The sequence below is a fragment of the Eptesicus fuscus genome, chromosome 12 (assembly GCF_027574615.1).
Source record: "Eptesicus fuscus isolate TK198812 chromosome 12, DD_ASM_mEF_20220401, whole genome shotgun sequence".
NCBI lineage: Eukaryota > Metazoa > Chordata > Mammalia > Chiroptera > Vespertilionidae > Eptesicus > Eptesicus fuscus.
Genome location: NC_072484.1, coordinates 53,276,167 through 53,288,356, shown reverse-complemented (window position 1 = coordinate 53,288,356; position 12,190 = coordinate 53,276,167). Strand labels below are relative to the sequence as shown.

The window sequence follows — 12,190 nt, the reverse complement described above, 5'->3', positions numbered from 1 at the left end:
CTATTTCTCTGAGCACAGATATTTGGCAGGAGCGAACGCTCCCTCTCCCACACGGCCTGGATGCCGTGCTCGCAGCAGCTGGCTCCACCGTCCGCCCACGGCCGCCAGGCTCCCTTTAAACACAGAAGGAAGAGAGAGGAGCTGTCGGCAAGACGCACCTCCAGGCTCAGCGATCGTATCAGCGCAGCTTCACGACACAAAGCGCCTCTCACAGGTACAAGTCCCTGCAGCAGCCAACATGCTTCCCGACGAGGCAGAATTTCCACTCGGGAATGACTCACTCTCGGCCCGGAGTGTCCAGCGAGAAAGTATTGCTTTATTGGGTCTATTTCCTAACTACAGAGATAGCGGACACAAATATCAAACATTCCCTTTCCACATGACATCCATCAGAAATGTCTCATGCAAGTCTACGATGCCACACGCGAGGTGGGTTCTGGGGTCACAGGCAGGAGCAATGCCTGCGGGGGGCAGGACCGTATGTATGTACACGTAGCCATGTATCTTCAGTTCCTCACCAACATGTGCAAATGTGACAGATATGGCTTTCAGATTTTTCGTTTCTTTCGTTGAGTTAAAAAAGTAAGACATCATCATACAGAAGAGCATTTTAAAAATAACTTTTTCGGCGGGAGAATCTCCACCGTCACGTTAGGTTCAATGACGACCTACACCCTGCACCCGCGGCTGCAGTTCAGGCAGGTTCCAGGAGGGGGCATAACTTCCTAAGGCACAAGTAGCAGGTTAAAACATGTTTTAATTAAACCATGCTTCTTTTTGGTTATGTGAAACAATAAATTGTGGCTAGGAGTAATGTGTAAGAAGCTGTTAATGGTACAAAATGCAGTCGTAAAGCTTACACTACCCTATCTGTTAACAGTAACTAGTCTGAAACCTACTACGATCGCTGCATATTAAAACGTTGTTTTTGGTAATCGTTTTCTTACAGGAAGCTGAGTTATAAGGCTTCTGTGAAATAATAATCTTATAGCTGAACAAATATATTACACTCCCTTCATAATGTTATTTACAGTTACTTTCCAATTTCGCCATGTGGTAACCCAGGGTGTTCTGAGCGCACCTCCCCCGGCTTCTAAAGTGCTCGGTTATCTGCACGAGACGAGAAAAACGCAGGCCTGTCGGGGGTGACGGGCCCAGGGGGAGGAGCTGAAGAGCCAGGTTTGGATACTGGTTACTGCTGGCGCAGAAGCCCTTGCTGGGCGAAGACCGAAGACCACCTGTTATTTATTATTTATACATAAATACGTGCCTATCTATGTACATACATGCAAATGCAAGACCTGTCCTGTGACAGATTTCTTTTCTTGTCCAGTAACCTATCTTGTGCTATTCAACCTACTTGTGCTATGTTCAAAGCCAGATTAAAAACAAAATGCTAGCGTGCTACAATGGACAATCCTATGGTTTTAGTATCACAGGGGAGGGAAGGATATTATGAAAGAGCTGAGATGAAACACTGGAAGATCCCTAAAACGCACTGAATAAGGCAACAAAACTATATAGTACAGCCGCCCAGGAAAAGTTGAAATAAAGTAGGAAACGAGTGTTAGGTTTTCCTCACAAATGCCTAGCTTGCCAGTATTCTCTTATTTTTTGCAAAGTTTGATAAAGCCTCTTGATGAAATGTTTTTATAGCTTTGCTCCAATAAATACTCTCCTGGTAGCAAGTTTAATGCTTAAGTCTTTGATGCCCTGATGCTGTGGTTGGATTAAATAAGGCACTTCCAGTACTGAAATCCAGGGGCGCCCGAGGATGCATTGGGGTCAGGCTGCCACGTGGGGTCATTCCCATGGGGGTGCCGTCACACAGTCTGTTTCCTACACTCACCCCACCCCACCCCTTTACTTTCTTCTTGAGATGACTTTTCCTTCAGCAGATGGAGTGGCCCTTCCTTCCTTCCTTCCTTCCTTCCTTCCTTCCTTCCTTCCTTCCTTCCTTCCCTCCTTCCTTCCGGTTAAAGAGCTACTTCTTTGTACGTGTAACACATCTTCAGTAAGTTGGAAGGTCTGTGTGGTACCAGGTGTGTTCAGTTTATTTATTCAGAAGTCTGGATGCTGAACCTCCACTGTCACCCATCGACACCATGTGGCTCCTGAGTGAGTTCCGATGTTGCCAACTACGAATGGGTGCTGGTGCTGGAGAGGTCGTTTCGTATTATTTCATTTACTGTAAGAAAACAGAAACAAGAGAACGCATTAGGAGAACACCCCTCTGCATGGAACCGTATGTAAATAACCAGCAATTCCACCAGCCACGCTCCCAGGACGTTAAGTGCAGCCTGTGGAAAAGGAACTGGCTCCCTTCCAGCCTCCTGCCCTGTCCGCGAAGTGTCCTGCGCCAGCAGTGCGGCCGCCCAGGACCTGGCTGCCGTGACTCAGGCGCGGGTGGCGGTGCCGTTACTGCTCATGGTGCACCAGGGGCCCCCCAGGTCCCGTGTGCACTTTCTCCCGGCAGGAAAGCACCGCTGAGGTGTCTGTGGGTCTGCAACACCAACAACTGGCACCCACGTGGAAGCACCTCTGGAAGTCCACGCTCGATGACCACCCCTCAGCCTCGCCATCAAGTTGGAAAGGGGCCGGCACCGGCAGCAGGAGCCCCCGCTGTGGGGTCTCATCCTTCATCTCTGGTTCCTTGTCCATGGCCGCTATCAGCCTGTGATTTTTGGCAGCCAGAGAGGAAATGAGCAAAGGCCATCGAGAGGGAGCTGCACAACACCCCTCCCTCCACTGCCGATGGGCACCCCGATAGGGAAATGTCACCAGGGAGGTGTCACCACGGTCACTTTCCTGACAGAACCGGGAGGTGGGGAACACGTGCTCACGTCACGGAACTGCCAGGCTTCCCTCTGTTGCCCAGATAAACTCCATGTGTTTCTGCAAAGGCCCCGGCCTATCCGAGGGTGGCTTCCTGAGCAATTAGTTGGTGCACATTTCATCTCCCCGACTCCCTTCCCTACATTCCCTTTCAACATCCACCCCGCCTCCCCCAACTATTTTTAAGAATAACAATAATAAAACACAGTTGGGGGAACCAGGAATTGTGTCATGGGACCTGATAACAGAACTCACTGGCAGGAACCCGAACAGCAAACTTCAAACCCTGGCTCTTCCCAAAGGTATGGCCTGGCTGGGACCCAGGGCCATGGTGTCCACTCTCTGCCCAAGCCCACCTGTGGCCCGGGTGAGGGGCTCCAGCCGGATGCCCGCAGAGGACACACCGGGGCCCAGCCTGAGACAGGGACGTGACATGCAGCAGCTCCTCTGAAGATGGCGAACCAGTGGCTGGGACACGCGGGGAGGGACTCACCCTCTCCTAGGGCTCGTCACAGCTGCTGCTGAGGCAACAGCGACGCCCAGGGCTCAGAGCAGATATCAGGACGACACTTGCTGAGAGCGTGCATGAGGCGGCTCCTTAGCTGCAGGTGGCTTTTCCACCACAGCCCTGGGCACCGTGGAGAAGGGAGGGCAGCTCTGCCATGTCCGTCAGGCCCAGGCAGCTTGTTCCTCATCCTCCCAGGCATCTGCCCCCAGTGACCTCTGGGCCGAGATGATTGCTGAAGCACAGACAGGGGCCCGGGACGCGCAGGTGATGTCCCATTCTCTCCCATTTCACTTGTTACGCTCCTTCTTCTGTAGGACACGTGTCCATTTGTTATTTGGCAGGACACTGCCACATCAAAGAACATTTTGACAAAGGAAAAATCACAACTGTTGAGTTTCTACTGGGTGTGTCTGGGTAAGCAGAAGGCTTACTGCAGTGAGGGTGTCTCGCACCAAGACAGAGTGTGGAACATACTTAGAAAGACGTTGGTCTTGTGAGCAGAAAGCGAGTCCCCGGTGAGGTGACGGAGACAAGTTACCACAACATGACACTGCGGCATCACGCCTATTTCTGCAGCACCGGACTGTGCACAGTTGCTTTCAGGGTCATCATCTCATTTATTCCTAAAACACACCTGAGGCCAAGGGGGCAGCAACAGGTTTGGGGCCAACATGGCGAGGTCTGGACTCCTAGGTCAGCATTCCTCCGCTGGGCGGCAGGAGCACAGGGAAGGTGGAAATGGATGGCAGAGGGTGCCTTAATCCAGGGTGCTGACCAGCCACGACCCACCAGGCAGAGAAAAGGGTCCCAACTGAAGAAGCGATGGCCCCTTCAGTTACCGTATAGCAAGAGAAGGGTTTTATTTCCCACCCCATTACCAGGGATAACAAAAGTCCCAGACCACAAATCTGATCTAGTAAGATTGGTGATTCTGTGGTTGAAAAGGTCTGAGGGAAATAATGATGGAGAGGAGGGAGGTCCAGGGGAAATAATGATGGAGAGGAGGAGGGAGGCAATAAGCAAAGCAACTATAATCTGGTTCCTCAAGGTGACAGAGACCACAGGAAAATAACATCTGTTTGACAAGATAAAAGGGGAAGAAACTTCAGAAGTGGGCTTCCCCTACTGCCCACGGTCGCAGCTGAACCTGGCGGGAGCTCCTGAAGTGGGTGTGAGTGTGGAAACCATTCAGCGTGTCCTGAGCCATCCAAGGCCCCGATTCCCACGTGGCTACTTTGGTGCTGGCCCTGCTGTCTGACCCTATTGGGGGCGTCAGGAGAATGAGGAGGCTGGAAGGGCCCACCCAGTGAGCAAAGCTCTCGACTGTCATCGTGGTCCACTGGTTTCTGATGAGCAACTGGCCCTGCCTCCCTTCCAACAACATGACGCCAGAAGTGCTGGGTCATCAGACCCTGCTTTTCCAAGCCCAGCAATGTCAAGTCGGGATCAAGATCACAATGTTTCAGACATCTTGGGACTCACTCAAGAACCATCACACGTGCGTCAACATCCTCTGAATCTCCCCTAAGCACTCCATGGGACTGAGTGCATCAGGCAGCAAGCCATGATGGACAACCATACACTGCGGGTTGGATGACGCCCCCCACAATGCTCGACACAGCTGAGGATGGATAACCATGAAATACAGAGTGGGCAAAGTCCCACACAACTGTCTACACAACTGAGGACCCATGAGCATAAAGCTACCCTCTCTTCCACAGCTACAGCCTGTGTTGTAACTGAGTCAGGAAAGCCACGAGGGTTCCCGTTTCACAGATGGACGAAGAACCCATCACAGAAGGGCTGACGAAGGGTAAGTATTTCTTTGATGACCGGGCCGAGGATGAAAACCTGGGACCCTCTTGCCCCGCTCCTCTCCTGGCCGCAACTTCCTATTTCTCTTCCATGAGGTCATGGTTCCGAGTCCGTATCAGTCCACAGCCACCCTGGGCTCTGCGCGGGCTATTTTGGGAGTGGCTTTCTCTCTTTGATATGGTCGGGTCGATGACACCCACGCTTCCCCACAATGTCTTCTTTCTGCTGATAGTTTCCATTTCTTATTCAGCTTTTCCACCTACACCAAGGTTTTTCTTTATAGAAGTATTTTGAACTGCAGGTACCATGTGACCCTCACAGCTCGTCAGAGACCTGAAAGCGGAACCTTTGCCTTGCTTCACGTCAGATGTCCCTCAACAGGATGTGGTGAGCTGTTACACCACAATTTGATTTAATAAGAAGGGTTTTTTCCCTTATATTTAATTTTTCTCTAAAATGCTCCTAAGGTGGAAACTATTGCTTTTTTCTAAAACTTATGTGGCAGTTTGAACTCTTGTTCTAATCTGGGATGTGTATGCAGGATGTGTGTGTGTATGTGTGTGTCCTACACCCCCCCAAATCCACCTCTGTATACATATCTGAAATTGAGTGAAAGGGAAATTAGTATTTTTTTTAAATACAAAAGCTAAAATGTACAGCTTTTACCTGTACTTACATTATCTGTAAATATTACCCAGATTCTTCCTAAGAAGACAATCGCTCGGTTCTTCACCAGTAGTTGTACAAATGAAGGTGAAGTGCCCCTTTTACAGTAAAATGTACTTCCATATAACGAGTTTCTTCTTTTGGATCATGATTTTGAAAAGGTTGACACAAAGCCTCATGTTGCAGTGCAATAGCCAAGGCCCACCGCTCAGGGTCACACATGGGTTTTGTATGACGACTGACAGCAGCGCAAATAGGGAAGGCACTGTCGGAGTTTGAATATTGCTTAATGTATTTGCCCTTCTCAATGCCTAGGTTTTAGGCAAAGTTTCTGAATTCATGGTTTCTGAAAGCAACGAAGGATCTGAAATCTCATCTTAAGGACTGAGCAAAGCACTTATTCACCCAGCCCTCTGGCTTCTCAGCACTTGCACAGACACTAATCTGGATATTTGCAGCATCCTACAAGGAAGGAAAGACAGCTATAGTGCCTGCGGTTTTTGTACATGGAGAGACCACGGCACACTCAGCTGAGAGGCAAGGGTGTTGAGACCAGGATCTAGTGACCGGAGCGTGGCTGCTGCCTCACACCACCTCAGCCCTTGGTTCTGAGAGCTTCCAGAAGGCACTCGCCAGCTGCACTGCAAATCGATGGGTGGATGCAAGTTGCTTTCTAATACTGACTAAGAAGGTCATGAAGGGACCAGGAGCCGTGGTCCCCAAGAGCTGATGCTGGGAGGGTGCGGACACAGGCCTGCTGTTGGCGCCTGTGCCTGCCGTCCCTCCCTTCCTAATCCCACCTCCGTCCCCTTCATCTGGTCCTCGCTGGTTTCACCCGTTCAGAGCACAGCCATGGGGCTCCCAAGGGGAGGAAGGAGAGGGCACAGCTATTACCCCCTTTTCTGAGGCAGCTTCTCTCAAGAAAAGCAAAACATCTACACCCACCACCAGCACCACACACACACACACACACACACACACACACACACACACACACACGTGTGCACGTGGGTGGTTCTACTGGAGCTAAAAACAGGTTTTTTTTTCAGTCATTTCTCCTGTACCAGCTTTTATGTGCTTTAAACATTTTTTGTTGTTGTTGTTAAAAAGGAAAAGAGGGACGCGACCAAAGGAACCACGTGGGACCTGTCTGGTCACCTACGTTCCGCGGCGCTGTAGGAGCACACACGATGGCCAGCATTTTCTTTGCTCCAAAACAAACGGAAGGTGAACCGAGCGCCCCGTGAAGGTCTCGGTGCCCAGAGATTGGCAACACGCACCAAGCCATTCAGAAACCCCAGCCGCTAGGCCCCTAACTCACACTGTTTCACATCAAAAAGGCGGGTGGAGGCCTGACCAGGACAGAGCAGATGTTCCGCCACATGGGTGTGCTCCACCTGTTGTGACTCGTTCTTGGGAGTCGGCAAGCGAGTGGCAGCCGCCCACCACCGCTGTGAGGGCCTCCTCCCGGCGGGGACACGGGGCCCCAGGCCCGACTGCAGTCCGGACAGGGTTCCTCAGTCCCGAGCTTTATCACCCACGTCCTGCTCCCTACTCTCAGCGAAGAGGTGACAGCCATGCTTCTGTGGGGAGGGGCTTTGAGTGAAGGGATAACAGTGTCACTTGAACCTGCAGGAGGGAAGAACGGCCACGGAGGAAACCCACGTCCTGGCAGCTAGCGTGGCCCGTAGATCCCAGGAAACGCAGGACGTTAGGTGACCAGAGTTCAAACAGAAATACGCCGCGGAGGAAAAGCAACCCCTAAAACGTGACGGAAACTGCAGGGCATATGCAGGTGCGTTTGTCTTTACAGATGGCCCGACGTCCCGCTGTCCAGCGGTGCCTGGGCCACGGGACACTTTCTCGAATGGCAACCAACCAACGCTGACACCCCAACTCCTGAAAAACCCCCTTTCCTCAGACCCACACTCTCCCTGCATTCATGGCACAGCATTCCAACCATCACACAGCGGCGCACGAGCCAGCGGCCAGTGCGGGGGCCTGCGGCCGTCCGTTAGAAGGCCTGCCCGAGGCCTCTGCACGCTGAGCCCTCGCTGTCAGGAGAAGGGGCGGATGGAAGACCAGCTCCTGTTCTCATTTTGCCTCTGAAGCCCCGAGTGATGTGGCTCCTGGAGGGGCTGGGGCCTGAGGGCCCCACCTGTGGAAACAGGAGGCTCGGCCAAGGTCTCTTTCTGCTTTATGAATCGGGGATTTTCAGTCATCGAAATGGAGACTAGAGTTCCATGTGCTGGGGAATATAAAACGCATGAACCTCATGGCCTCTTTCCCAGCTCTGGGAGGCGAGGAGCATTCTCATTAGGGAAACAGGACCAGAGAGGGCAGGAGATGAGCTAGTCCTCGCACAGCAGGTGACAGAATCAGGAGTGGAATCAGGCTTCTGTTGGTGGATGTGGTGCCGTCAGGATCCCACCAACGTCAGCAGAAAGGGTGGGGCTGCCAGCTGGTGGCTTCCTCGGCCTCCGGCCAGTTTTTTTTTTTTTAAATGGCATAATTGCTAAAATGCTCCATCCAAAGCTCAGATCACCTGCTTTTATAAAGAAAAGACGTGTGCACGCACTAGCACTTTTTGGTAAACGTTCAGTTTACTGATGGTCAGAAAAAGAAGAAAATTATCGGGCATGTGAGTGAAAGTCACAGTGGTCTGGAGTTAATGCAAAGTCTGAGCTCAACCACAAGGCGCACATGTTCTCACAAAGACACAAAAGGTGAACAAGACGGGGCTTATCCTGCTACGCGTTTAGTTTCCACGTTTCTTACAATGCGTGTGTATCCCTTTTATCATCAGGACAAATGCCGGTGTAGGCTTTTAGGTTAATGCCAACATTAGCTGTGTCTTTTTGCCTCTCTCATATGGAATAGACGAGGCAAAACCATGGCCCCACAGCCGGCCCCACGGTGCTGTGTCCCCTCCGGAGTTGTGGACTCTGGGGAAGGGAGAGCCAGGGAGGTAAGCACTAGAAATTTTTAGGTGGGTGTTCACACAGCTATTGATTCTAGTTCCCTAGGAACTGGATGTGGGCTTGGAGAATAAGAAATCTGGCTCCTCAATGTTAACCCAAGTCATCATTTCATCCTTGTTTTTTACAAAAGGGGAAGATGGAGAAGAACTATGCTTTGCAAATAGTACTTTTATCAGTTAAACCAACCCGTATTTGTTAATATAGGTACATATTAGCTTAATTACAAAAAACTTTTTAAAGCACTTTCCTCTTTTTCAATAGTTATGTTAGTTCCAGTAAGGAAACCAATTGTACTAAGAATTTCAAAAAATTAACAGTATTCATCTACTGCCACTTAGCAAATTAGCCAGCCCAGCAGGGGACACTGTCATTTTTCTGTTCCTGGTTTTGTAACATGCTAAAATGTTGCTCTTCCATGAAAAGAACTATTTCTTCAAAGCCATTATTGTCCTTTTAAACAAAAGCAAAATGGGAAACAAAAAGTCTTCGTGATTCCACTATGGGGTCCACACAGGATTACTTCCCCCCACGTTGCATCATGTCCCATGGACTCTTTCGAATCAAACACGGATCATAAATAAGTACACAGCACAAAAGCAGTTCTCACTTCTTACTCCATATTCCTCTGAGGGGCAGAGAAATGCACAATCTTCACAGGGGACGAGTCAGAAACGCCCTGGGAAAGCCAAAATAGCTTTCTGAGGAGCAAAGCCAAACAGGAAGGACGTTCTTTCCCATTCCTATAAGTAGGAGATAATTTTAAAAAGTATTTCCTAACTTTCCCAGAAAATACACCTTTCGCTAAAGTTAGTATTGTAACCTCAGAGCATAACCACTTAGGTGGACACAAGGAAACCAGAAATATCTCAGGCCAAGCCTGTCCTTACAGAAGTCCCTTTTGGGAAGTCTCTGAATCGCTTGTTGTCCTAAACCTTTACCGTATCGGCTGGCTCTGGGATGGCGAGGCAAATCCTACGAAGCACGCAGCTGTTCGCGGCGGCTGTACCCTTTCCCACAGGGGCGCCAGCGCTGCGCTCCGCGCGCCTACGGTTTCGGGGGACTGCTGAGTGCCCAGCACTCATGGCGTCCACTGGTTTTTATTTAAGGAATGAGAGGAGGTGTGAGCTGAGGACATGAAAACACCGGGACTGCGGCCACAACTTAGAGATGAGAAAATAGGAAGCGGGGAACACGCTTTTGTTCCACGGCGACAGAGCCTCTGCGCCCGGAGAGCACCCGGGTGGGGGCGCTCAGGAGAGCGCAGTGGTCTCTCTCATGTGGGTTCTGATTTCTTCAGAAGAGGCAGCCTCTTAGGACGTCTGCCACAAATACCTGCTCCTGCCCAGGCGGCGCTGGGTCAGCAGGCGCCTGGGAGCCTGCTGTGTCCACCACGGCCTCACCGGGCCCGGTCGGCGGCCGCCCTGGCACCTTCTGAGCCAGGCGCTGCCTCTGCCTGTGGGTTAGAAACAGGGCGATTTGGCCACGAGTGTATCACAACCACTGTAATTCTGAAAATGCAGAGTTGCAACATCACTAAACTCGTTTTCTACTTTCTGCTTTTTTTTTTTTTTTCAAAGATGCTTTGTGAAGCAGTGGAAAATAATACAGTTTCTCAAGTTTCATTAAAAAGTAAGTTCTCGGGTTACTTCGGGTGTCCTGGACCCATTTCAGCCTTCACTTATTTTTATCTTTTTAATCCTAATCAACCACTGCCACGGGGCCTGCTATTTTTGGAAGGAGAGAATGGGACAGCGGTGGGACTGACTGACAACAAGTCACAGTTTTAATAAAACATGACCCTCCCAGCTGGATGTGGGGCTGGCTGATCAACACTGTTGTTACACGGGACTGCCAGCCATTAAAACAGAATAATTTTCCTACCTTCGGTGCTGCTTCCTTATTTAGCCTGAATTCTCCAAATAATGCAAACGCCCCGTGTGGAAACTCCAGCACCCGTGGGGACCGGCAGCCACGTGACCGGGCGTTTCCACCGGCTCGTCCTCCTCGCCTCCCTCCGCCTTTCGGCAGGGCGTGTGCTGGCCACATCACCTGCCCATTATTTTATCTATGCCAAACCCACGCCGCAATCACTCACTGGGATCTTTAAACTGCCAACAAGCATTTTTCCAGGGCTTTCTTTATGTTACTAGAAATATATTCTCCCAAATTGCGAAATTTCTATTCAAACAGAATTAACAGAATTGAAAAAATAAAAATTGTAAAAGCTCCCTTTAATTAAAACAAACAAACAAATGGGCCCAGAGAGAGAGAGAGAGAAAGAGAGAGAGACTGCTGCGGGTTAGGGTAGGTTTGCTGTGAGATCAGGGGACTCGGAGTGAAAGGCAAGAACAAAGTGTGGCTTCCGTCTTTGTGGGGCAACGGACGAGCTGGTCAAGGCCAAATGCTGCTGCTCTGAGTCTGGGTGTGAGAGGCCAACATGGCCAATCAGCTCTTGGCACCCACCAGGCCGTCCGCTGGGCGCCCCGGAACCGCTCACCAGCTGCTGGGTTTGGGTCAGAAGACGCTGCGCAGTAAGGAAGCGACAGTTCCGGGGTTCATGGGAAATGAAACCCACCTTCTTGTCATGAAATGTGACTTTGAACCAAATCCTCACCTTACCAAAGAATTATTAGTAATTGTGTTAGGTGTGGTCCACCGCATTGCGACCCTGGAAGGAAATGGCCACTTAAAAGATGTAAGTGGTAAGTGCGTGAGGGACAGAGGGGTGGAAAGGTGTGAGCCCCGGGAGCTGATTTTCATTATCTCGGCAGCCACAACGGAAGGACGTGATGGAGTGAGGGTGTCTGATCGTGCCTGCCCTGGTGACGAATCTGGGTGAGGGGGTGTGCAGACCCATCACACTATTCATTCTACCCTTGTGGATGTTTGGAATTTTCATCATTAAAAGCCAACACTATCTTCAGAGAGAAACCGGAACCCAAGCGAAGATGGTGATTGGCTGGCCAGCCTCCCACGTCTGACCCGCTCTCTGGGCACCCAGTGAGGCGGAGGACACCAGGGTCTAGCAGCTCAGTGATGGGCAACCTTTTGAGCTTGGTGTGTCAAACTTCGCCAAAAAACTGAGCATAACTCGGGTAGCGTGTCACTTTGAGGAAAAAAACATTATTTCACGATATTTATAGTTTAAATAACATAAATGTTTCATCCTCGGCATGCGGCTGCCTCAGCGGCCGCGTGTCATCAGAAATGGCACTGACACGCGTGTCAGAGGTTCGCCATCACTGGCTCTAGCTGCTACGCGGGGCATCCTGGCCCTGGCCCCACACCACACCACACCACGAGCGCACCGGGCCTGCCCCGGCTCCTCGTGACACTGGGGACCGGCCGAGTCACCTGGAGCTGGAACGGATGCAGATTCTCAGGC

At 50.8% G+C, this 12,190-nt stretch overlaps 1 protein-coding gene across 2 annotated transcripts in view; it reads right to left on the bottom strand.

The window, feature by feature from the left end:
* Positions 1 to 294: 294 nt before the first annotated feature.
* Positions 295 to 12,190, bottom strand: part of NFATC1 (nuclear factor of activated T cells 1) — a 99,376-nt gene continuing 87,480 nt past the window's right edge. For both annotated transcript variants that reach the window (XM_028139299.2, XM_028139301.2), the window contains exon 10: positions 295 to 2,188. In XM_028139299.2, the coding sequence (XP_027995100.2) occupies positions 2,139 to 2,188 (50 nt within the window). In that variant the 3' untranslated portion in view covers positions 295 to 2,138. The remainder of the gene's footprint in view (positions 2,189 to 12,190) is intronic.